Source organism: Trachinotus anak, unplaced genomic scaffold (genome assembly GCF_046630095.1).
Source record: "Trachinotus anak isolate AG129_WGS33_773 ecotype Australia unplaced genomic scaffold, CSIRO_AGI_Tana_v1 ptg000026l, whole genome shotgun sequence".
In the NCBI taxonomy this organism is placed as follows: Eukaryota; Metazoa; Chordata; class Actinopteri; order Carangiformes; family Carangidae; genus Trachinotus; species Trachinotus anak.
Window position 1 is genome coordinate 8,395,001 of NW_027273877.1, and position 25,923 is coordinate 8,420,923.

At 42.5% G+C, this 25,923-nt stretch overlaps 2 protein-coding genes across 3 annotated transcripts in view; one reads left to right on the forward strand and one right to left on the reverse strand.

Annotated features, from left to right (window-relative positions):
- rp1l1a (rp1 like 1a) overlaps positions 1-14,130 on the forward strand; it is a 14,511-nt gene extending 381 nt beyond the window's left edge. Inside the window, exons 1-7 of the mRNA XM_071464797.1 lie at positions 1-808; positions 1,091-1,477; positions 1,588-1,852; positions 2,018-7,170; positions 7,324-8,298; positions 8,382-9,491; positions 11,002-14,130. The exon at positions 1-808 is cut by the window's left edge and continues 381 nt beyond it. Of these exons, the coding sequence (XP_071320898.1) occupies positions 575-808; positions 1,091-1,477; positions 1,588-1,852; positions 2,018-7,170; positions 7,324-8,298; positions 8,382-9,491; positions 11,002-11,484 (8,607 nt within the window). The 5' untranslated portion in view covers positions 1-574 and the 3' untranslated portion in view covers positions 11,485-14,130. The remainder of the gene's footprint in view (positions 809-1,090; positions 1,478-1,587; positions 1,853-2,017; positions 7,171-7,323; positions 8,299-8,381; positions 9,492-11,001) is intronic.
- A 268-nt stretch (positions 14,131-14,398) lies between these two features.
- gckr (glucokinase (hexokinase 4) regulator) lies at positions 14,399-24,682 on the reverse strand. Of its 2 annotated transcripts, none has more exons than XM_071464799.1 (19): positions 24,394-24,682; positions 23,824-23,973; positions 23,685-23,753; positions 23,528-23,599; positions 23,121-23,194; positions 21,891-21,957; positions 21,675-21,728; positions 21,474-21,568; positions 21,237-21,342; positions 20,962-21,080; positions 19,155-19,253; positions 18,718-18,815; positions 18,475-18,551; positions 17,331-17,427; positions 17,144-17,253; positions 16,938-17,015; positions 16,454-16,594; positions 15,499-15,633; positions 14,399-15,419 (listed from the first exon to the last, which is right to left on the reverse strand). In XM_071464799.1, the coding sequence occupies exons 1-19, from the start codon at positions 24,442-24,444 to the stop codon at positions 15,306-15,308; spliced, it is 1,806 nt and encodes a 601-aa protein (XP_071320900.1). In that variant the 5' UTR covers positions 24,445-24,682; the 3' UTR covers positions 14,399-15,305. The 2 variants fall into 2 exon arrangements, with proteins under 2 accessions (XP_071320900.1, XP_071320899.1); XM_071464798.1 differs by having other exon boundaries at positions 14,400-15,419; positions 16,454-16,597.
- Positions 24,683-25,923: the final 1,241 nt, after the last annotated feature.

The following is a 25,923-nucleotide window of genomic DNA, read 5'->3' on the forward strand; positions in this document are numbered from 1 at the left end:
ACCAAATCAGGCAGAGAGTTTCTGTTTGTACTGAAGTAAATATTTTTTAATGTAACAAACAAAACACATTTTACATTTTGAGAGTATGAAATCTTTTGGAAAGCATTGGCAGTTTTTATCCTTTTCCATCAATTAAATGACAGTGAATGCAGAAATGCAACATTTAAAAGATTTGTCAGATAATAAATCCATTTACCTGGAAGCCTAATGATTTGATTTGGAAATTACTTTATACAAAAACCTCCCCCGTTGTAGCCAAATGACATATGTAACACCATTATATGTCAGGTAGTCCTGTTAGTGGATGTCCTGTCCTGAATCCTCAGTCAAACCTTAACCCTGATTAAGATTTATGACCATGTAGGTGTGACTAGAACGCGTGTGAAGAGAAAAACAAACACAAATGTAACATTTAAAAGATAAAATGGCAACTGAATCTTTTGAAAACAATCACATTTGAGCAACCTTTGTTTATTTTATATTTTCCATTTTAAGTGCTTTGCCATGCAACAACTTCTTTAGATTCAGTGTTGCATGTTTGTCTGTATTCTTCAGGTGTGCATGAAAGGGCAGCATGCATTCGGTCCAGGCAGGGATGTGGGACCCCCGGCCCCCGTCTAAACATGTCTCACCCTTTCCGGCACGTCCCCCCTCCCACTTACGCCTCGCCCATGTGACCACAGCCACTCCGGCAAAGCGTATCACCTTCTACAAAAGCGGCGACAGCCAGTTCGGGGGTGTCAGGATGGCTATCCACAAGCGCAGCTTCAAATGTTTTGACACCCTGCTGGACGACCTTTCCCAAAAGGTTAGTGGGACAAGTATCAGAGCTGTGATGTGGAGATTTCTTTAGAAGCTGACTGAGGATGCAGATGCACTGCACTTTTAACTTGTCACCTGGGCAACAGCACCCCTCAATTTTCACCTGACATGAAAGACATCCCTGTTACCCCTTTAAACCACCTGAAGTACAGCTCAGAATTTAAGAAATGTTATTTGACAAAGATAAAATTTGCAAAAAACAAACAATAGATAGATAGATAGATAGATAGATAGATATGATAAATATGATAAATGTGTCCCCATACAGGTGCCCCTGCCGTTTGGTGTGCGGACTGTAACGACTCCCCGCGGCACCAACACAATCAGACACCTGGAGCAGCTGCAGGATGGCGGATGCTACCTGTGCTCTGACCGGCGCCATGCTAAGCCAATCAACATGGAACTAGCCAGCAAACGACCAAGCATCTGGTACCATCACGGCAGGAGGCCCCATCGGCCTGAAACCTCATCACCGCCCAGCCATTTGCCTTACAGGCAACGAAGGATTCTCCTGGTGAAGAACAGCGAGCCAGGGATGAGGAGGAGCGTGGTGCTGAGCAGGAGGTCAACCAGGAGTCTTAGGGCCTTTCTGGATGAAGTGTCTGAGGTGATGCAATTTCATGTCCGCAAGCTCTACACTGCAGAGGGACGCAGGGTAAGAAGTGATTTTTATCGTAATGTATATTACAATTTAGAGTGTGTTTTGCATTGCAGAAGACACCCAGTTCAGTCGAAACTCTTGAAACTGCGTGAATTCGTTTACAGATTGACAACGTGCAGAGCCTGCTAACTTGCCCTGGTGTGCTGGTGTGTGCTGGCCGGGAAGCATTCAGTCCAATGCTGGTAAACTTTATCAAGAAGAGCTCAGAGGAAAAACTGCCTGGTCTGGGCAGCAGGTCCCCTGGTCTTGGCCCCAGGACTCCTGGAAATGGGGCCCGATCTCCTGCTACTCAAGCAGCAAGATCCCCACCTCATGGAGCTCAGTCCAGAGCTAGCGAGTACAGTGAAGGACATGAAAGCAAGAAAAATGGTAAGTTGGTTTGTCATAATGTATACAGGTAAAAGGCTATTGGGTAGGTGAATATCCCACATACAGGCCTCAACTTTAATAACAACAACATACCTAAAAGTGGTAAAAGGAGCAAGACAATGTGAAATTGTTAAATTTAAATGTGCTTTCTCACTCTCCTTTCAGTTAACTTTGGTCTGGAAACCAAAAAGAGCATCATCCATCCTCGTTCTGATTCCTCAAACCGCTCCACCCGTTTCTCTTTGTCTTCAGAGAAATCATATGGCAATGGGATCAGTGCCTACTCGCAGGGCAGACCAGCTATTATGAATGATGACATTGAAAAGCGTGTGCTTGTCAATAAAGATGGCAGCCTCTCAGTAGAGATGAGGGTGCGTTTTCGCCTCCACAATGATGAGACCGTGCAGTGGTCCACACAGATTAAAAAATCCCCATCTCTGAACAATGACTCTTCTCCCCTGAGCCAGGTCCAGCCCCATTACCTGCAGCAGGGGCAATCAGAAAGCTGTTCTGACCCTGATTCCATGTCATTTGACCCAGAGTGTGTGGATTATTCCAACCAACCTCTGCAGCGTACACTGGAAGCAAGCCGCTGCCCCTGCTGCTACCAGAGACAGGAGCAGCAGTACGACTTATGGGAAAATCCAGCACACAGCCACAAACAGCCTCTTGTCGCACCCCCGCATCCACATACTTCTAGCCACACCCACACTATGGTGAGACATACACACTCCTCTAGCTCTTCCTCATCATGTAACTCCAGGAGAGTGGTGCACTGCCGAGCACAGCTTTCCAGCTGTGGTGCAGGCTCAGGTTCAGAGCAGAGCCAACTGGTCCAGGAGGAGATGTGTGTGACGGAGCAGGTTGAGCGCAGAGTAGAGGTGGAGCAGGATGGAGACACCCATTTAGAGGTATGCAGGGTAAGCAGGTGCTGCAGCCGCAGCGAAGTGGTCGCTATGGATACCAACAGGCGACCAATTAGCAGCAGGTCAGCTGAAGATGCACTTATGATGGATGAAGAGGGCGGGCGTCCACTGTCTGCAATCAGCAGCTCCTCACATGTCCTGCAATCACTGAAAGAGGACCAGGATGATGAGGATGATGACCTGCCTCCCAGTGTGTCACAGTGCTGTCATAGCAATGAACCATCACCATCCCCAACCTCTCAGAGTCACTTGATGGACAGGCCATCAAGCAACATCTCGGCAGGTTCTGTTCACTCTACAGAACACAAGAGGCAGCCGCGAGGAAGCAGGGCAGTATCTGTTACTTCTTCCTGTCACTGTGGAGCAGTCACCCCACACTCAACAGCTGAAGCAGATGAGATGGATCAAGCTTCCAGCTCCAGGTCCAAAATGAGCAGAGCCTCTTGCAGGTCCAGCAAAGCCAAGATCCCAGACTCAGAGGAAGAAGGGGCAGCAGATGATGAGGATGAAGAGATGAAAAGGGTTGTTAGTAGCTTGTCTGGCCACACAGGACATTCAGCAGGCTCTCAGAAGTCAGGAGCATCCAGTGTATGCCCTAATTGTGGGGGCTGCAAACGTGGGGTCAGCTCTGATTCCAATAGTACAGCATCACAGAGGTCCCATTGTTCCCACCAAGCCTCTCCAAACCCTGCCTCACCTCTACAGGATGAAGAGAATGCCACTAAAGGCAGTAATGATGATGGCTCAGACGATTCAGCTGTGTCAACACAATCCAACAAGACCAACCTCACCAACAATGGACGCTTCTCTGCAATATCAAATGTCCTGGAGGAAAGAGCATCTAGTGCCATGTCCAGAACATCCAATCCTGAGCAGGCAGTAAAAGAGGAAGACAGGGCTCCCAGTGCTACCTCAACAACAAGCCACAGGTCAAACAGCTCACACAAGTCTGGCTGTAATGGTGCCACTGATGTCCCAGCTGACAAAGAGGAGGAGAGAGGCCCGAGCGCCATGTCAGCTCAGTCCAACCTGTCTGCCAAGTCTGTTAAGTCTCACAAGACCAACTGCAGTGGCAGAGCTGAAGCAGCTGACATGAGAACAAGAGAGGAAGCAGAGGGAGAGAATACTGTAGAGAGAGCAATCAGCTCCTTGTCAGCCAAATCTGGTGTTTCGACAAAGACCAATGCTTCAGTCAAGTCCAACTGTCCAGTGAGTACTACAGATGCCTCCCCAACTGACAATACAGCTGTGGAAGACAATGACACAAACAAAAGAGCTCCTAGTAGCCTCTCTGTTAAATCTACAGCTTCTGCCAAATCTGGCAACTCAGAAAGACCTGATAGTGCCCTGTCAGCTAAATCAACTAAATCAAATGTCTCAGCAAAGTCCAGAACCTCTCATAGGTCCACTTGCAGCCACTGTGTGAAAGCAGTATCTCCAGGTGCTAACATAGCTGATGAACCCATCAAAGCAACAGAAAAGGAAGAAGGAACAGAGGTGGAAGAGAGAGCAGCAAGTGCCATGTCAGCTAAGTCAAATCTGTCTGTCAAGTCTAACAAATCCCATAAATCCACCAAAGCTTCAGAGAGGTCACTTTCGCCCAGGCCAGAAGCTGAAGGAGATGGAGAAAACAGGCCAGCAAGTCAAATGTCTGCCAGATCAGTTAAATCTTCAAAGTCATGCAGGTCCAACTGTAATTGCAATGAAACTGTGGTATCTCCAAGCTTAAAGGCAGTAGAGGTGGCTGAGGAAAAAGAAAACAAGATGGTAGAAGAGGAAACACAGCACAGGTCAGAAAGTGCAATGTCTGCTAAATCAGAAAAAGAGGAAAGAGCAGCCAGTGCCGGATCCTCTAAGTCTCATAAATCCAACTGTAACAGCAACACAGGAGACAATAGAGTAGAAGGTGAAAAAGTTACAGAACGGGCTGCCAGTGCTTTATCTGGTAAATCAGCTCCCTCTGCAAAGTTTCACCATACAAAGACAGACGTGGACAGCATGGTGGACAGAACTCCCAGTGCCATGTCAGGGAAATCACACACTTCTTCCAAGAAGTCAGGTCACACTGCAGCATCTCCAAACAGAGAGCAAAATGAAAGCCCAGAGCAAGTTGCTAGTGCCGTGTCTGTAAAGTCAAAATCTTCAGTGAAGTCCGGTACTTCTCACAAGTCAAATTCTAGCAAGAATCTCAAAGCCGTGTCACCAAGTCCAAATGTTGTTACAATTAACACACCCGAAGGGGTTGATGTAGAAGGAAGAGAGACAACAGAGAGACCACCAAGCACGGCATCAGCTAAATCAGAAAAATCCAATGTTTCAAGTCATCATAATGACACAGCTGACGTTGCTGTTATTGAAACAGCAGATGCAGATGAAAAGGTTGAGGAAGACAGTGCACCAAGAAATAAATCATCTGAGCACTCTCTTAGCCAAATGCTCTCACCCAAGAGGGCACGTTCTCCCAGGACCCAGTCATCCAAAGTTCCAGCTGCATCCCCCAGCACTCCGCAACAGCTAATGCCTGGTCCCAGTGCTGGAGAGACAAGAGTGCCAAGTGCCTTGTCAGTTAAATCTGCAACCTCTGCTAAATCTGGCAGGTCCAAATGTCGCTGTGGAGCAGCTTCAGCACATGAAAAGCTGAAGAAAGAAAAGGAGGGGGAGGATAAGGAAGTGGAGAAAAAGGAAGATAACGAGGAACTTAAAAGTGAGGAGGCTTCTGAGAAGGCTGCTAGCATCTTATCATCTTCTTCCAAAATACAAAGAAAGGAATCAGGAGATACTGAGCAACCACTGAGTCGACAGTCATCAGGGTCAGTCTCTCTTGGGTTGCCAGAAGACCAAGAAACAGCTGACTCAGACAGTGGCAAATCCAGTGTTTCATTTCATACAAATACTGGCAGTAAGGGCCAAGTGAAGACAGCAACTCCTGATGTCCCCAGAAGCCCAGAGGAGTCTACTATGAAGCAAGATATGGAGGAAACAGCATCCTCTGTGTCTCAAAAGTCCAAGAATAGTGGCAATAAAAGCACTTTGTCTCACAATCTTCCAGCAGTCGATATCCCCACTATTGAAACTCCTGGAGCAGGTGAAGATGAAGATAAAGAGGGTGGAGGGCAAAAAACGGAAAAAGCAGCCAGTGTAATTTCAGCCAAAAGCAGCAGGTCTAACAAATCTTCTTGTCACTGTAGAGGCAAAGCAGCAGCTCATGTGCTTGACAGTAAGCCAAAAGAGCAACATGCTAGTGCCAGCGCAGCAGGAAATGACCTTGAAATGGAAAGTGTGAAGTCTGCTTCGACAACAAAAGCAAGCGATTTAGATGCCCCTGACAACAGAACCTCATCTGCAATGTTATCAGGAATTGCTAAAGTTCGGAACAAATCCCCTGCAAGTGTCAGCACTAAAAATGCCAATGTAACTAAAACACCTGTTGCAGATTTGTCAAGTAATAACACTGATAATGAGAACATCAGTAGACCAGCTAGTAAGGCCAAAGGGGAAGAAGATATTGCAGACGACAAAACAGCCAGTGTTCACTCCAAGAGTCCATGTTGCCTCAGGCCTGAGTCTGCAGGGTCAGCTCAATCAGGGTTAAAAATGAAAGCCTCAAAGCAAAATAATGGAGAGGATTCAGTCAAATCAGAAGCCAGTTTGAAGCTAGTCAAAGGTCATAAGGCCAAATCTGATGCAGGAGGCGACAGTGGCAGTGTCAAAACATCCATTTCTCAAAAGAAAGAGACACGTATCAAATCCTCCAGCCCCTGTCACTTGCAAAGCTCCAGACCATGCAGCAAAGTGGAGACATGTAGTGAAAGCACTCTGTCTCACTCTCTGTCTGCTGCTGACCTGCTAAAGGAAACCATGGCTGCACGTCCGCAAAGCCGACAGTCGAAGGCCAGCAAAAACAGTGAAAAGACCAGGAATGACAAAAGTGTAAGGAGCCAGAAAGATCAGAAAGATGAACTAGAACTGACGCCTGCCTGTCTGCCCAACGCTTCCCCTAATGAGGTTGTTAGCGATTGGCTGCGGAGCATACCTGCTAACAGTAGCATGCTGGCACTTGACGACGAGTTGAAGGAGGGTGAGCATGAGGAGGTGGAAGAGAAACCTAGTGAAGAGGTAGCAAAGGAGGAGGAGAATCCTGAAGGTGAGAAAGCGGACAAGGAGGAGAAAACAGAAACTGAAGAGGGAGTAGAGAAAATGGGAGAAACTGAATGTGACACAGCAGACGAGGAGAAGAGTTCAGATGCAGGTCCAGGAGATGCAGTGGGGACTTCTCGCCCCAACGCTCTGTTGTTGAGTTCTGAGTCTCTGCCCAGGAACTGGCATTCTTCTGTAGCCGTGATGAAAGTTCTTCTGAGCTCTTCTCTGGGTCGATGCCAGAGCATGCCAGAGGTAAGCCACCTACTTTTTGTAAATGACTTATTGTCCATGTGATCATGTGATAATCTTATTCTATTTTACAGAATAATCACAAAAGCCATCATGGTTTAGGCTGTCTTTTCATGTTGATAATCAGTAGTCTTCTATATTTGCTGTCTTCTGTAGGTGTCTCCAGTTTATGGTCGTAGACTGAGTGCATCAGCCAGAGGGTTCTTGGACTGTTTGGCCCAGCTACAGCTTATTGAGCCTACAATGACCCCTGGCTGTGACCAACAGAAAGATCGCAACCAGCAGTATGAAGACATTATGGCCATCCTTCAATCCCTCTGGCTTACAGAACCCAGGGATATTGAGGTCAAGGTCAAGGACATTGGAACAGACCAGGTGACGCCACCAAGGTCCTCATCCGGGGTGGATATGAGCAGTGGCTCTGGTGGATCAGGAAAGGAGAATGGAAATCAAGGTGGAGAAGAAACACCTCCAAAAGAGACAGAATCTTTACATGAGGATGAGGGAGCAGAGAAGGTTGTGAAAGAGGATGAGGAAAGAAATGCAGAGGCAGGGGAGAAGGAAATTGAGGTAGACCCTGAGGAGGCATCCACAGAGCAGGCAATACTGGACATAGCAGAGGAACAGGTGCAAAGTGAAGAACAAAGTACAGTCCCTCCAAGTTTGGACAGCCCGAAAGCCACTGAGAACCCCTCATCATCGGACAAGAGCTCTGCCAATGACAGCTCCAAATCCCCTACTGATAATGAGCATGAGACAGTAGAGGACTCCAGTTCAGGCACACCCCCGACTGTCCTGCGTGCACCCTTGTCCAAAAGACTATCCCAAGACCCTGACCCAGTTTGGGTCCTGCACCTTCTGAAGAAACTGGAGAAACAGTTCATAAACCACTACATTAATGCTATGGCAGAGTTTAAGGTTCGTTGGGACCTTGATGACAGCCTCATCCTGGACACGATGATCTCTGAGCTCAGGGACGAGGTGAGTCGACGCATCCAGAGCAGCATCGAACGTGAGATGAGGAAGATTCAGAGTCGAGCTGGCAGAGGGGGATGGTCGCCCCGGCCACCACAAGGAGGGAACCTCTCCAGGGAGTCCACCATGACAGAGAAGAGACGTCGAATGCTGAAGGTAAATCCACCACTTTTTTTTTTTAAGTATAACAAGATACTGCTGCTTGAATGCAGAAAAATGATGTTAGATTTATTTTTCAGGTTATGAAGAACCAATCAGTGAAAACTGCAGACTCTCTCAGTGATGGAGAGATGACGGGTGAGTTCAGTGACCAGCGAAGTGACGATGAGTACTGCCCCTGCGATGCATGTGTCCGCAAGAAAATGGCTGCCCGGCCTCTCAAAACCAACCCAATGGCAGCTGAAGCTCCAGTGATGATGGAGTTTGACCTCCTTAAGATACTTCAGCTGAAGAAAAGCCCATTGCCTGCAACTGCAGCCACGTCCCAATCCACAGATGTTGAAGGTGACAGAGTGGTTGTAGATGAGGAGGGAAAGAATTTAGAGGTAGTGCAGGAGGAGGAGGAGGAGGAGGATGAAACCAAAGAGGATATTAAAGCTGAGATTGTTTTAGAGGAGACAATCCCAGAAGAGGATGAGGAGATAGGACAGGAAGAAGATGGGAGTGAGTCAGGAGAAGAGAAAGAGGGAGGAGCTGAAAATGAGGAAAATAATGTAGGTGATGAAGAACAGGAAGAGGGACAGACAGGTGGCGAGGAAACATCAGTAAATGGAGAGGAGGAGGAGGAGGAGGAGGAAGAGGGAGAGACAGAATGCCAATGCCAGTGTGCCAGAAATGAAGAGGAAAGTGACAACGCAGAAGAGGGAGAAGAGGCTGAGGACACTTGCAACAATACAGGTGAAGATGAGACAGCAGATGATGACGAGAGAGAAGACGAGGAAGACGGGAAGAACGTAGAGGTTGAGGAAGAGACAGGAGAAGATGAGACAGAGGACAATGAGGGTGAGACAGGAACTGGAGAAGAGGAGAGTGACAAGGAGACAGTTAAAGAGGCGACAGGAGATGAAGGAGAGATCACTGAAAATGGTGACGGTGAGGAGGAGGAGGCAGAGCCTGAGGAAGAAGAAATGACAGGCAGGGAAAGTGGAGAAGATGAGGAGACAAATGTGGCAAATGAAGAATCAACACCGGTGGAGGAGTTTGTGGAGGGAAACGTCAGTGCATCAGCAGAGGATGAAGATGATGGCAATGATGGCACTGGAGAGGGGGAGTCACATGAAGATGGAAAGGGAGGAGAAAGTGAGCAGCAGGAAGGAGAGTCATCAGGGGAGGAAAGAGCCTCACCACAGGTAAGGATGAATCAAATGCGAAACTAGTCATTATTATAAGTAAAAGACAAGAAAAAACTAAATCTGGACCAAAATACCAGTCTAATATTAGTCCATCTACATAATACAGTTAGGTTATTACTGGCATAAACTGGATTTTTTTTTCTTTAAATGTCAATGATGAACAAGCCAAGAGCCAACATGGAGCTGAAATAATTAGCCCATTAATAACTGATGAGTTAATTATCATAGTAACTATTTTGAAAGTCAATTAAAGTAATTTTTCAAGTGTAAATTCTTACAAATTGCTGTTTTTTTCTGTCTTGTTTAAAATAACCTAAAACATAAATTGATTATTGACTTTATATTGCTTGAATGTTGACTTTATAGTGGTTGGTCAAAACCAACAGCACCTTGGGATATAGGAAGTTGTGATGGCTATTTTTCACAAATTTATAACATTTTACCAACCAATCAATCAATTGATCAATAAGACTAAGGGCTACGGCCATGCTAGCAGCTCTGTTAGGCTTTACTTAGACCCTGCTAAATGGTGGCAGGCATAATGTTTACAATGACCACCTAGAATGTTAGCACAAAGCACACACCACAGCTGAGGCTAATGGAAACGTCGGATATTTGGTCATAAACAAAATTATTGGACACTTTGATATTGTGACCTGACGATGGTGCCATTTCAGGCATTTAATTCGAAACCAAAAACATCAGCTTCATGATGGCAATAGAGAAATCAGGGCTCACTTAAGTCTATAGGTTTTATACTCTGGAGACCATGAATGTCTGTGTAAATATTTAAAGCAAGAATTTCTTACAAGCTAACATTTATTTACCGTCTTTTACATGTATTCTTTTACGAGTACTTATTTAACAGCTGTATGGTGTCTTAACAAGCGAAACTATATAAACTGCTGAGAACCTGTTTTCCAAATTAGCTTTTCTTCAAGTAAAATCAGTTTTAAAAAGATTGCAACAAATCCATTGTGACATACAGGTAACTGTTCCCACAGAAGAATTCAGTTATGAACACCACCTATTTCAAAACACCACTGAGTGCCTGAACATGACCACGGGGTTGCACCTCACCTACCTACTGTACCTTAAAGTGAAATCTGTCCTACTGCAGCCTCACTGCTAATTCTAAGCCTGTGGGAAAAGATAATCTCAGTATCCAATTAGACAGACTGAACAAATCTGTTTTGTTTGGCAGCAATGCAGAACATCTACTGTTATTGTCAGTCACCAACTGTTTGAGTAAAACCTTTTTACCAAGATCTCATAAATCTATGTCTTCTGACCTTCTTTGGCACACACTCAAACAGACATTTAAACCAGTTAAAATTCAGTGTATTATTCAGTTTAGTGCAGCCTTCCTGCACTGATTAACTGAACCGAATTCTAATACCAACTATTAGAGCTGTGTTTGCTATGTAGCTGTAAATTCGTGACACAATTTAATTACAACTCCTCAAAGATGATTCGTTATATATAATTTATCTTGTTCAACCCTCAGGACCAGGGGGTGACTCCAGCTGTCTGTGTGACCGAGGGAGAGGAGGCTGACGCTGAAGACTCAGACACTGACAAACGCCCAAGTGACACCAGCGCGGATGAATCGGGACGCGAGGTTGCTGGAACCACAGGAGACGAGGAGGAGAAAGAGGAAGGAGGAGATGGAGATGAGGAGGAGGTTGTGGAAGACGCTGTGGAGGAGCTCAAGCCTGAGGAAGAAGACGAAGAGGAGGTGAACAGCAACAAAAAGGAGGATGGTGCACTCCTCCACCAGTTCACCAAGACCTCTGTGGAGTCACAGCCTGGCTCCTTGGAGGAGATTGACATGGATTCACAGCGGAACTCTGCAAGCTCCATTGAAGTGCCCAAAATGGCTGCTGGTGTGTCCACTGGTGGTGGTACAACCCAGAAAAGGAGCCGGTCGCCAGCCAGGGTCAAACGTCGTAAACCCAAAGAGAGTGACGTCGAACTGGATAACTTTTAACTCACACAGAAACAGAAATTACGATTTGAATTCACAGACTTTGAAAGGGTCCAAGACTCCCAGAAACCCTTGCTCTGTCAATGACTACACGGGTAAAATTACACTTGAAGCACTTTATCACTCCAGACCCAGTGTAGGATGAATCACAGTGATTTATTTGTAGAACCACAAAACTTGAAACCACCACCTTATCCTATTTAATTCTTAGTTATATTTATAATGGTTACTTGTAAAATGTAAGTTAAAAAGTTAATTGTATGTATGTATTTCTGTACTGTATACGTACAAATAAGGTATATTTTTGAAACAAAAAAAAAACACTTTTGACACCTAAGGGTGTACAGTATTATGTGAACTCTTTTGTGTTCAGTGGACCACAGGTTTAATGATTTATTGAATCATGTAACCACTAATATACCAAGTAGCCTACCTCAGAGATATGTTAGACGTTAACTGACTGTTTCAGTAGTGTTTGACGGAACCACTGTATTCATATTTGTTTCAGTTCATTTCTTTGTCTACTTTTTGGGCTTGTCTCAATAAGTCAGGGCCGGATTCTCAGGGGTTTGGACAGCCAGGTTGTTTTGGAAAGGTCATTTCCTAGCTGTTACGTTAGCCTGCTAATCTTTTAACAAGTTCTCTGTGTTAACTTACTCAAGCTCTCCGATCTAATCTGATTACCTTAAAGAAACAGACGTTTTGGGGAAACATTTGTCATCTTTCTTGCCAAGAGTTAGATAAAAAAATAAAGGTATGACTCTCGTATGCTAAATATGACTCAAAACAGGGGGCAACAGCTAACCCTGGCTAGCCAGCTAATGCAACTCAAGCTAATTAATACACAATATATCTTGTATGTTTAATATGTTAAAAGAAAACCTAAATTTATAAATTACAAGTTGCGGTTCTACAGGGATTTATGTACTATATTTGAGTACTGTATCATGAGTCTTGTCTTTAGCATAAGGCCAGATAAAACATGTTAATTTGTGACCTAGCCAGGCTAACTAGTTTAGCTAAGCTAATCAACTCCTGGCTTCATATTTAGTTTACAGACATGAAAGTGGTATCAATCTTATTATCTAACTTTCAGCAAGAAAGTGAATAAGTTTGTTTTTCAAAATATTGAAATATTTCTGCAAGTTACTTTTGAATTACTTTTTAGTAAAAATCAATTTACTTCAAATCACAGCCTGTATTTTAGTAGCTTTATCATATTATCTTGAATTTTCAACATTCAGAATGTTTTCCCTTCATGTGTAAACTCTTTTGCGCAACTATAACTATATTTATGTAGTCAAATTACTGTGACCATTTACTGTATATCTATTTCTTTCCCCAGAAATGTAGTTTAAAAGCTTGCACAATATCACAATGTGACACTGAGCACGTATTTGTGTTTCTGACACACACATATATCTACAGTAAATGCCAGGAGGCAACAGTCTGAATTTCAGTTTGATGTAAACCTTTCTCTGCTGCTTTTCTTAGGTGTGTGTTACGTGCTGTAGATTCAGATGGGGTTTGCACAACCAGCCATGTGGAACAACAGCGTGAAGCGTGTTACTGATGCCTTACTGTATCCATGGTTATATGAAGGTAGATCGACAGACACAGAGGGGGAGATCACGGTTGTGTGGTTGTCTTTTGTTTCTTGGCATCTCCTCTCTCTCTGTTGGTGGCTCTCGAGCAGAATCAACGAGCCTGTAAAAGATGCTGGAATGTATCAAAGCTGCTCTTTAAAATGCTGGAAAATATACTTTTTAAGGCCCCTAAGAACTATTTTCTCTCATTTAACCGATCCCAAGCTGAATGAGCTGGGCTCTAGGCTTACTCCGTAACTGTACTTTTGCAGGGGAGATATTCTGCAAATGCTCACTGTGTGTTCAGGACAGTGTGAATGAGGCAAAACATGTTTATCTGTCATTGTTTAGCCGCCAATGTGGGGTAACAAGAAGGTGTGTGTGCCTATGCTGCTATTGGTGCATTTGGCTGTCCATCAATCTGTGATATCACCAAGTGAACATCATGTACCTAGAGCAAATGAATATATGAATGTGATAAGGTTGATATGAATAAAATAAATGCACAAGTTTGTGATCCTCCTTTTATTTCACATGAATACGTGCGAACTAAGATTTTGTTACATTGATGTATTTTAATTTATTCTAATATTATTTAATCTCAGACCATTTGGGTTACATGTTACTTCACACTGGTGTGACTCTATTTTTGGTTTAGGTCTGAGTTTTAACAGCTGACATTTTTATCTTAAAGGACAATTTTACTTCATTTTGACAGTTTGATTGTCCTTGGGCATTAAATAACAATTGCACAAACAGAAAGCTTTTGAAAAATGTAATTCTTTGAGAGTCAATACAGACAAATTACCAAAAGTAAAGTATTATTTTCACTTACCTCTAGTGGTATCTAGCTAAGCAGATACTGTATTTTTCAGATGTCTGTCTGAGATTTTAAATTTGAGTTCGACATTTTGGGAAATACACTTATTTGTTTTCTTGCCAAGAGTGAGATGAAAAGATTGATATCACCCTGCTTCCAGTCTTTATGCTGTGCTAAGCTAAGTTAATCGCCTGCCCTTACTACCTTTTTTGTTGACATATAGAAATAAAGTCTACAAGAGTATTTCACCTTCAGTGTGGAACTATTCCTTTACATGGAAAATCGTTACTGATAGTCAACTGTTTTCATTTTAGAAGTTTATTTGGAACTATTTTCTACTGGTTTAAAAAAATTAATGATTCTGATAAGAGTTTTTTTTTTTAAATATAATATTTGAATGCTGTGAGAAAACAAATGATGTTCTATTCTCCTTCATTGTAAACTTGATGCATTATTTTTTTATTTGAGCATCACATGTGTTAGTAGATTTTAAAGAGTACATTTCAGAGCAGTAAACTGCATTCACTATGGGCTGTGGCAGTCCTTGTGTTGGTCTCTAGGTGACAAAGAGTACCTTTCTTTATTGCTATGTGCTAATGATTTCTGATCCATGTCTGATGTTAACTTTACCTTCCTGTGCTGCCTTTGCTCTGTGCTCCCCCACTGTGTTTGGCTCTGCCCCAACAGTGTTTCGAAAGCTTCTCAACTCATATACACTCACACGTCACACTAATCCAGCACCTGTGTGTGTGTGTGTGTGTGTGTGTGTGTGTGTGTGTGTGTGTGTGTGTGTGTGTGTGTTGAGCCACAGAGGGATTGAGGTTGACTTACATCACACGTACCAGTACAGTAGAGCCTGTACCTCCAGAAAACTGATACTGAGCACAGGTTGAATATGTCGGTCAAACGTCACTTCAGAATCAGTTTTAAACATATTTACTTAATTCCAGGTAATGCTATGTAATGTATTTATCTCTGATTTTGAAGACAGTCCACCACTGAGTTCATTACGCAGCAGTTTAAGTATACAGAAAAACAGGTATTGGTGTTTTAAATACATCAGCACTTTTTGTGTTGGTCAATCATTAAAAAACTGTATAAAACAGAACTTTTATTACTGTGTTTGCTTGATTTTATTGCATGCACTATATTCTCACATCTTGCAAGTGCAGTACAAACTGACAGTCCATTTGCAGGTTATTAAGATAAGGTTTCCATGTGTTAGCATCCTTGTACCTTAGTGTCATAACATGATTCTGCATTTAAGGCCTCGGGGTGAAGGTGACAACATTCAAACTGTTGCAGTCATTAGAAATCTGTGTATCTGAGACAGACTTTGAAGCTGACCTCTGACCTCTCTGTAGATGGGAAATAGACAGTTGTACTGTGTGCTTGACAATGACATCATGCCACGTCAATTATGAGAGCCATGCCTCCACAGCTTCCCTTATGATTGGCTGTTGCTCCAAATGAGACTCCGCCTCTGAGAGAGAGCAGCCAGTCAGCAGACAGACCAACGCCAGAGGGACCACCTGCGCACACACAGCAAAAATATAACACAGCCAGCCTCCCCCACCCATCTCTCCCTCCAGCATCTTACCACCTCCTCACCTTGGTCCTGTTTCTGGCAGTGAGTGTGTGTGTTGTCATGTCAGAAGACGTAATGTCCAGTGTCAGCTTGTCCACTCGGTAGATGGCCTTCAAAAGAGCTTCCTCACACGCGGACTCAGGATGACCAGACAGTTTCTAGGAGGAGAGAGAGCTTCAGTGCATCTCCACAATCATTCAGTGTTCACCAAAACAGGTGGAAGCTGAATTTCCCATACACCAGACATAAAATCAATTAATAAAATCAATCAAAGACAAGTCTAAACAGGTGGGCTACACAGCTAGCAGCTGGACTAAAAGGTAAACTAGCCTCTGCTGCTGTTGCTCACTTTCTCTTAACGTTAAGCATAAAAACAAAGAAGAATCTGAATAATTACACGATTAAAGACACCTTCCTCTTCCTGGTCAAAAACTGGCGCCTACATTACACTCATTACAACTCGACCACAGGCATTTGGTAGGAGATTCAGATGTGTTGTGATAGCAGGAGCTAATACAGCCTCAAGCAGAGATGAGGAGCAGGTAAGAGCCCCGCTCCAAACACCTCAGGCTTTTCGCTGTGTGTCAGTTTGCTTTTTATGGTAATTTGATACCTTGGACATTTATTTGGGAAATACAATATCAGCAGAGACAAATCCGACATTGTTACATGATCTTGTGGCTTTGTCTTCTAGAGCAGCCCTGTGTTGAAATATAGCTCTAAAACACGCACTGAACTTGATGGGAACTTGGAGGCAGCAGGGGCCCAACACCAAATGTTTTAACCTAGGCACCCAAACAGGTTCATCCAGCCATATTCACAAGCCAACAAAAGAAGAAAACAACCAATCATGACCATACACAACACACACATACACTAGGCATCCAGAGACAGGGGCTCTAAATGAATTTATTCATGTGACAAAAACTTCTTGGTGGAGCTGTTGGGTTAAAATCCTGTGTATGTCCTGTCATATACCTGGAGTAAACGTGTGGCTCTGCGGTACAGCTTGCTGTTGGTGACCTGCACGTCGATCATGTGGTTCTGGTAAACCTTCCCCTTTAAGATGTGAGCTCCGGTGCTTACAGCGTTCAACACCAGCTTAGTGGACAGCTCCCACTGCTGAGAGAGAGACGGAATTGATTTCCTTTCCTTTCCTCCGCTTTTACATAAGCTTTGAATGCAAGCATAAAAAAAAAAATAAAAATAAGATGTACAGAACATGAGAAATAAGAAAAACTGAAAGGCAATAAAGACAACATCAGTCTTTTAACATTTAACCAGGAAGACACGCCCTCTGTTCAGTGTATTTATGTCTGTGTAGCTCTGCAAAACACTCTGCTGATGGAGGGTGGGAGCCAAAGAAAAAGGGAGTAAATCAGTTATTTATCATGCTCCGGTGAGTCACTGAATCAATGTGTATGTCTGTGTGTGTGTGTGTGTGTGTGTGTGTGTGTTGTACCATGTGTAGTGAGCTCCCTGAAGCAGGTGTCGGCCAAGTGATTTTTAGTGTAGATAAACACAGCTTATTGATGTCACCCTGCAAAACACAATGCAGACTGTCATAGATAGATAGATAGATAGATAGATAGATAGATAGATAGATAGATAGATAGATAGATAGATAGATAGATAGATAGATAGATAGATAGATAGGTAGGTAGGTACTTGTTTTGCAGCAGCTGCAATGTCTCCATCAGTGTGATGATAAACAGCGTGGAGGTTGGACGTCTTTTCTCTCACTTCGCGTGCCAACTTCACCACCTCACTGACATCATCTGTGGGGAGAAGCTGTAAAGACGCTTGCTGGTTTTGCCTGGACAGACTCCAAACGTGAACAGAAATGTTGTCTCACCAGAGTGTGTATAGATAAGCAGAACGGTGTCCTGGTCGCTGAGATAGGGCAGAACTAAAAGCAGAAAATCTTCATGTGCTATGCAAAACTGAGGACCCTGGAGGAAAGAATCATCATATTAGAGTGAAAGAATGCATTTTTGGAGCATGTACAGTAGTGTTACATTTTTAGGTCAATTGTACATTTTAAAGGCCCTAAATTTAGCAGCATATGGGTTTGTTTACTCATTTTTCAGGCTGATGTCAAACAGATCTGATCAAACCTGCACTGTCATTTTTAGCTGATTCATTAAACTGTTAGTAACAAACACCAAAGGATGTTTTTTTTAAGCTTTAAACTTTGATTGTTGCTTCTTTAGTCAAAAATATTTAATCTTACTGAGAAAAAATGGTGCTTTTAAGATGTTGTATTCACATTTAATATAGTTAGTGCATCATCCTGCGATGTAAACAAATTCACAGGTTGCACTCGTATTTTTGTTTCCTGCCTCCAGTGACTGATAAATGTGTCATTTTGAATGGATCAGAACTGAAATCTTTAACATTAGAACCTATAACAAACATTTTATCTCACAATATATTTATAGATGCAAATTTCAAAAAGCCAAATCCAAGACGTTATGGCCTTATTAAAGCTACATACATATGACTTTAAACTAACCAGAAGTAGCTGTAATAAAAGGACTAAAGCAGATTAATTAAAAGCAGACATCAAGTCCAACAGTGTTTCATAAACCAGGTAGAGCAGGGTGTACTTCATACTAATCCTGTGCTGGGTTAATCTATAAGTCAGATACAGCTGAGAAAGACATGGAGCAGAATAAAAGATGGATTTCATTTTTAATTGAATCTTACTGGATTTCAAACATTTTAAGACTTTCTAAAGCCTTGCAAGGATTTTTCGGTCTTATTTAAGACCTGCAGACAGAAATCTCCATGTTTTGAGCTTGTACTGTCAGCACAGCTGCAGAGGAAGTTCACACAAATGTTAATTGTCCTGAACACTGTGAGATTTTTCATTCTTACAGACAATGTGATGGTGCACAGAGTAAGATTAGAGCCTTTGTTCGGTATTTGTAATAATTACTTGTTCATTCATTCTAATTGTCCTCTTTTGTTTAAATAGATTGTTTCCCGTCACATACCAGTGAAGTCAAGGGACCCTGGTTGTTGTTCAGATTTCTGTATCCTCCACTCACGAAGCCACGAACATCTTCATAGTCTGACACACAGGACATATACAGCATATCATGCAAGTGTAAAAGATGTATCGCTTGCAAATGAATATGTAAATCAGTTAATTACATCTCTAATCTGATTTACTGGGTCATGGGTGAACTCATACTTGTCTTTCATGCGTGTTTTTGCACAAATCACACTCCTCTCACCTGCTCCGAACGTGGGGTTACACTCACTGGCGTCAATGAGGCCCAGCACAGCCAGAGAGCCCCAACCCAGGTAACACACACGCCTTCCACAACACAGACTGAAACACAATAACACAGCAGAATAGTAGATGATAAAGCTCCAAATCTGGAAGCTTTAGGAACTGCTAATCCTCCTTAGAAATTTTTCATTATTGAGTTTTAGAGGCTTTTCAACCTTACAACAAATAAGACTGCGGGGGAACTCACTACTGTGGATATTATTAATGCTTCACAGGATAGTAGATTTGGTAACTGCTGAGTTTTAAGTGAATTTGGTCATTTTTACTTCTGTATTTTGATGACGATTCATGGAACAGGAGCCTGAATGTTGCTGTAAATCAGAAAATACTAGAATGAAGTTTATAGTGGTAAAAACAAGGTAAAATGGGATGTTTCACCTCTGCCCAGCTGCCTGCACCAGAGCAGCTATCCCCTCGCTCTGAGCATATGTGATATCCAGAGTTTGCTCATACGCTCTCATGTGCTGCAGGATGCCCCTGTGAAAAAGACAAAGAAATTAACTTTTAATATTTCGACTGCAGATGCCAGTGCAAAGGCGTCTGAACAACTGGTCGTATAAGTTATGTGCATGTTATATATGACATAAAATACTTAAAGTACTACTACACCAGTGGTCTCAAAGCATACACAATCCGGTAAACTAATTATATAATCACAGAATCTCTTTTCTGCACTAACCTGTAGAGGTCAGCAACACACAACAGAAACACAATGACAACACTGCTGTTAGTTTGCTGTCATAAACACATAAAAGCTTGGTGGTGATGTTCAACTTGTCTCCCACAGGTGGACCAATGCCTGTGGGAGATATTGATGTTCTTATTGCTGGTGCTGTAGTTACCACATACAGAGCACTGAAGCGATGCACGTGCAGCCACATGTGCCTTCTTCTGTGCAACATGATCACTAATAGCATTGCATGCACCCAAGAATGTCAGCAAGTATACTGATACATGTGAATGTATGGTTCTGACATTTATAAACACACTCATCATCAGTAATGTGAAAAGCTTGTCCAGGACAGGTCATTCAGTTGGCTGCATGCTGGTGTGGTGTCAACACAAAGAAGCACTTAGGAAGCTGCATCTTGTACCTTTGGGTGCACAGTTGGAGACTAGAGGTGCTATGAGGCTACTTCAGGTCATGACAGAGGACCAAAAGAAGAAGTGCAGTTTCGTTATGATCTTAGAAGCAGAACACTGCCCAGGTGTACTTTAAAGTCTATTAAATATGTACAAAGATCTCAGTTTCCCAAATGGATCTGAAAACATTTTAGGATAATTGTAGAATAATTTAGAGGGTAATCCGTACTGCTTATTCTACTACTAATTCGCAAAACACTCTCTGAATTGTTGGAATTTCTGTAGCTTAGTTATGTGTTTATCCATCAAATGACATTGATCTGGATGCTGTGATAGCATTTCAGCCAATTGTATATCGTCAATTCAGGGCAGAGGGAAAGACGTGAGGCAAAGATACTGTGTGAGGTGGAAGAGAGAGGTCCATGCTCTCTCATGTAAGACTGTTGTCCTGAAAGCAAAGGGAAGTTCGTTTGCTCCAAATTTACATAAAACAGACACTTCTTGAACTCTTCTACACTTTAAAATTAAGGACATTAATGTATGAGTTTTATGCATATACATATTTAATATTGAAGAAACATCAAAAAATAATAATTATAAAAGTGATAGTTGTTTGTACATTCATGAATACAGTGCAAATAGGAACTGCAAATAGCTGATTTGGGATATAAAATGTCAACAAATATAGAATATTAAAAAAACATTAAAAAAGGAGATCATTCTCATGTCTGTACACATGCTAAATGTGAAACTAGGGCCAGGAGACAGTTAGCTTAGCATAAAGACTGGAAGCAGGGGGAAGAGCTAGCCTGGCTTTGTCCAAAGATATACCTGCCAACACCTTCAAAACTGTGAATCATACACGCTGTATCTCATTTGTTTAATCTAAACATTTAATCTGTATTGTTTTTAAATTCGGAGGAAGCTGGGGAAGCTGTTCCTTCCTGAATCCACTATTTATTTTCGCTAAGCTAATTGTCCGCTAGCTCTAGCAGAGACATGAGAGTATCGACCTTTTGTTTATTCTATTTGTTTTCTACTTTTGCCGCCTCACTTTGACATTTATGAGACTGTTTTGAGGTGTTTACAGTGCCATGCTTACTCGTATGTGATGGGTGTGTTTGTGAAGGTAGCAGCATGAGCGGCGGACAAGACAACGTCCAGGAGGATCTTAGTGGCGCTGCCTCCCTTCATCCTGGAGGAGCCACTGATGGCTTCTGGCTGAGCACACACACAAACACACACAAAAGCACAGTATCGACACACAGCTCGCTTGTTTCTAATACTGAGACTTGACACAAATGCAACCTGAACAGTTCGTGAGAGAGAGGAAATAATGTGTACGAGAGCGTGATGAGTACAAGTCGACGTTCTTACCCCGACTGTCGGGTTGATGAGGAAGGCCATTTGACTTTTTGCAAGCTCCTGCATCCTCTGAACCACACTGCGAAATGTGAATTTGCAGCCGGGTATGGGATCATCCCTACACATGTAGATACATTGTTATCTTAGATTTTAAAAATAAAGTGACACTTCATGTCAAATTATCTCCAAGTATCAACATTTTCAGGATATAATATTAATAGATTGAGAGTGAAGTACGTGTTTACACACTTGGCTTGATGTGTAGGATTGAAGCCGACCAGTACAGGAGTGAAGACCTCAGGGTGCTGCAGGCAGAAGTCCAGCTGACCTGCCACAAATGGAGCCTACACAGCCAGAAATGAAATGTACACAAACTAGGTTAAATAATCTGCAATTTTACAAGGTCCTGATTGAGAGGTTAGTCAGATTTTACCAATAGGAGTGACTTACAGATAATCCACAGGAAATGCCAATGAACAAGACCCGCCTCTTTCCCTCACAGACCTGCAGAGCACCAAAAAAACATGCAGTGGTCAAATGCTGGAGTTTTGCTTAAAAAAAATACCACATTTATGCTGCATCTTCACACTAAACACACACACACACACACACACACACACACAGACACACACACACACACACACAGACTCTACCATTGTCCCTGACCTTCTTCAGACTGAGCATGCCCGATCTGGGGTCATCTTCAGGAGCTTCTTGGGAGGAAAGCAGAGCTCTGAGGAAAAACACAGAAAATGAGAGGACGAGATTTTATCAAAACATCCTCCTGCAAAACTATGTGCATCTTAAAGGCAGAAATAATAAATTCTTCCTCTTACAAATGAAGAAAAAAAAAGCACACCTTTGTTTAATTCAGTACTCCCAGGAGTTGTGCTCTTACAGTCTTGGTCTGGATGGCAAGTCGCTTATGATGGCTAATGTCAGCTAATGTTAGCAAACATAGTTATATATTCTTTTATTTTTATGATAAATGCTAACACGTAGTATCGTATTAGCAATGCTAACTGCCCCCCCCCCCCGACATTATCACTGTTTATCTCATCATTAATTCAGTCACGTTTCCTGTCAAGATTTTGACTATTCAGTATATTTGGTTAAACGTATGAATAATCTGTGTGCTTATAGTAAACTGTTATTGTCAGCATTAACAGAGTGATCCAGTGTTTTCAGTTGTGTCGTGTTCTGTATGCTGTATGCCCCCCCCCATACTGACCTGAGTAGGTGCTACATTCCAGTTAGGTGAGGAGGAGAAGGCAAAATGCCATTCACTGGTCAATAGGGATGAGAGTAGGTGGCAGCCTGCTTTGAGCTGTGAGGCTGCAGTGTTTGTGGTTGTTATAGTTTGAGTTATCTTTTGTTGAATTTTTCCTCAGTTTGTTAATATTTTTGTCATAAATATAATTTTTGGAGCACACACTCCAGCTTGCTGACCCGCTTTTTGTCAACAATCCCTTCAAGGGTTTCCAGTGTCATCATCTACCCTTAATATGGGGTGGCAGCTAACATTAACAATTTGCTAAAATTAGCCCCTTAGTTGTACCAGACCAAGTAACCCTGTAGCAGCAAACCCTTAATCTAAATGATGAAAACTGTGTGTTTTGTTGTTTAGGAGCCCAACTTTTCATTTGTAAAAGGAAGATTATTAACTATGAGCACTATGAGCATGTTTGAAGCCTTTTCCTCAGACACAGCAGCAGTAATTTAGGCATTACTGTCAGGTTGAATAACTTGTGTAGTAGATGCCTAGAGCAGTCACTGCTGCTAAAAATAAAAAAACAGCTCATGCCATATCAATATAAATACAATATATATATTCATATAATTTCAATTATATGAGTGTAATCTTGTTCCATGTGACAAAACAGCTTCCAGCCCCACCTGTCTCCTCCTGCAATGATGTAGGAATAGACCGAACTGTGATTCAGCTTCCTCAGCTCTCTGTTGAAGCCCGACTAACAACACACACAATATACACACAAAATACATAACGTAGGAAGTCATATCCCATAAAACAAGCGAGATTGGATCAGATGATTTCATTAAGGGTAATTTTCCTGATATTACTGGCACAGTCTGCCTTGTTCTGCCTTCCTATATAATATCATTTTCCATTCTTGCAACAAATAAAACGGCACTGGAAACAAAATGGAACAAGGTCTTTTTACATGATCTCATAAGTTCATTGTGAAACCAAATAAGATTAATTTTGGTGCAGTGGTCTCCCTCTTTATTCCTGGTGTGCAGTGCGCTAAATCATGTGAGGAGCATTTCAGGACAACTTTTACCGCCATGAGGAAAGCCAGTCGACCAGAAGTCCCACACCCGCTCAGTACAACGAGGCTGTCCTGAGGATCCTGCTGCAGAAACAAGACAACACACTTTCACCCCACGCCTGACTGACCAACAGAAATACTCACAGACAGGCAGGCAGAGATAAGATACCTTGAGAATGAGCTCCACCCTCTTCGCAACCTCCATCACAGTTTTCACCACTTGGTCGCTCAAAACCCTCTAAAAACGACATTCAAATGATCATTTTCTTAAAAGATCATTTTTCCGAACACATTTTCTTTTTACAAACTTGTACCTGGTAGGTTGGCTCTTCTTGAAACATCTGAGCATCACAGGCCTGTAGGGTCCTCACTATGCAGTTGGCTGAGGCTCGGTCGATGTTACGCGTTAGGGGATTGGACTTCTCTGAAACAGGAAGCGTCGGCTCATAATCTGGGGACTGCAAAACATAAGATAACAATTTAAAGAATAATTCAACATATCTGCTGTAATCAAACACCTCTCCCCCTCCAGCTTCAGTCCAGTAAAAGACTGGAAACGGAAAACAGCTAGCAAGGTAAAAAAATTTAAAATCTGTTTAACAGCACCTGCAAAGATTACTAAGTAGGTATTTCTCATTTCTTTAATCTGTATAAAAAAAAAGATGTGCAAAAGTCACCTTCCTGTTTTACAAGGGGTTCTGTTGTGGACTATTTCTTGGCTGAGTGCAGTGGCTTATGCTAAGCTAAGCTAACCAGCTGCTGGCTCTAGCTTTGCATGTATCATACAAAGACATGATTGGTATAAATCTTCTCATTTAACTCTTGCAAAAATGCACATAATGTCTTCCCCCAAACCTCCAGCTGTTCTTCTGTCTTACCTCCCATTCACACATAGTGGAGAGACATGAAATCTGCTCTGCTCTCGCCATAGTGCATGAGTCTGTCCTTTTCTGACAAAAACAGTTTGTCCCTCTGTGTCGTCCACTTCCCTTTGGTCAGTTACAGTGATTCAAAATGAAAACCACAAAGTCCTCGGCTCTATCTGTTGTGACAAAGTTCACTTAAGGACCTTTGAGACTGAGGAGTGAAAGGAAGTATGGATTTCTCTGTCATGCACCAACACAAATGCCCACAGTACCTTTGGATTAATGGCAACAGTCATTTTAGCAACTGTTTTATTGGAAATAAGACGGACATAAGCTCTTCCCTTTAAGGGAAGCAAAGGTAAAACATTACCAGTCCCTGATTTTGAATCATTAAATGTACAACAGCCAAAGCAGCCTGAAAACTGAGATCAAACTCAAAACTCAGCATGAGACAGATTTTGAAAATCCTCTTTGATCTCAGCTCTGAAAGTGTTGGCTCCCAGTAAAAAAAAAAAAAAAAAAAACAGCAGTGAAATTAGTTCCATCATTTTCAAACATGCTTTTCAACCCTCGTGTACAAAAGACCCAACTGCCTCTCAGCAGTGTGAAAATATTTACAACCCAGCAGATTGTGGAGTCTAATACATTTCATCACTTCCAGTGGACTCTATCACACTGTTTGCTGCAGCGTGCCTCACTCCTCCATACTCCCACCACAGTCGCTCATAACTGCCAGCTAATTGCTGTCAGTGACACAGCGGCAAGGACATTTTTCACATCATGTTCCATCAACAAAGGAAAAACTAATATTATTTCTCCTCTCACTTTGTAACTCCTGTTTTTTTTTTCTCGTGTACTCTGAGTCTCTGCGGAGTGATGCATTTGTCCTACACATCACTGGCTCGCGCTGATTATTAATAATACTGGACATCTGAAGTACAGTTTGGTGTTAACCTCTCTGAGTCAGTCCAACACCAAAGCTGTGTGTAGGGATGTGTGATAAGCCAAAGCCAGGATGTAGCACTTTCATATTTGATGGCTGCAGCAACCCAGAACATTCAGTGTCAGACAGCTTTACGCTAAGAAATCAGTACATTTCCAGGAGGCTTGACTTAACTTTTGTGTACTTATTTGGTCAAAACTGATTTCCTGGAACAATTTTTATTTTATGTGTTAAATCTAAGGCTTTAAGAGTTAGCAGTCCCTCTGACTGTTAAAGGCAGTTGTTCATATGGAGGGTGATAAGGTAACAAAGGAAAGGTAACATGGCATAGGTAGCCTAGTTTGCTAGCTTCCACTGTGTCCACCCAAATGTTCAATGCTGTAAAGAGACCGATTAAATAGCTAACCGTGCATAAGTAACACTAACAGTGACAATGAGAGAAAAAATCTTGCATCAGTGCCAGCCCACCCAGAGGCCTGAAGCTTAGGCGCTAGCCACACAGCCTCTTCTGTGGTTTGTCTGACTCAAAAGCATGATCATCAACTTTCAAACAACAAAAGCTGGGACAAAAGCCAGGTTTGATCACCAAGTTGTCAAAG

What these genes read in the sequence shown, in the direction of transcription:
- gckr (XM_071464798.1), bottom strand. Translation starts at nt 24,444, where the DNA reads ATGGCGAGAGCAGAGCAGATTTCATGTCTCTCCACTATGTGTGAATGG. An exon ending in ATCATTGCAGGAGGAGACAG is followed by an intron (nt 21,958 to 23,120) that starts GTGGGGCTGGAA and finishes GTTTTTCCTCAG; the next exon opens with AGCTCTGCTTTCCTCCCAAG. An exon ending in AATCCTACACATCAAGCCAA is followed by an intron (nt 21,343 to 21,473) that starts GTGTGTAAACAC and finishes CTACATGTGTAG; the next exon opens with GGATGATCCCATACCCGGCT.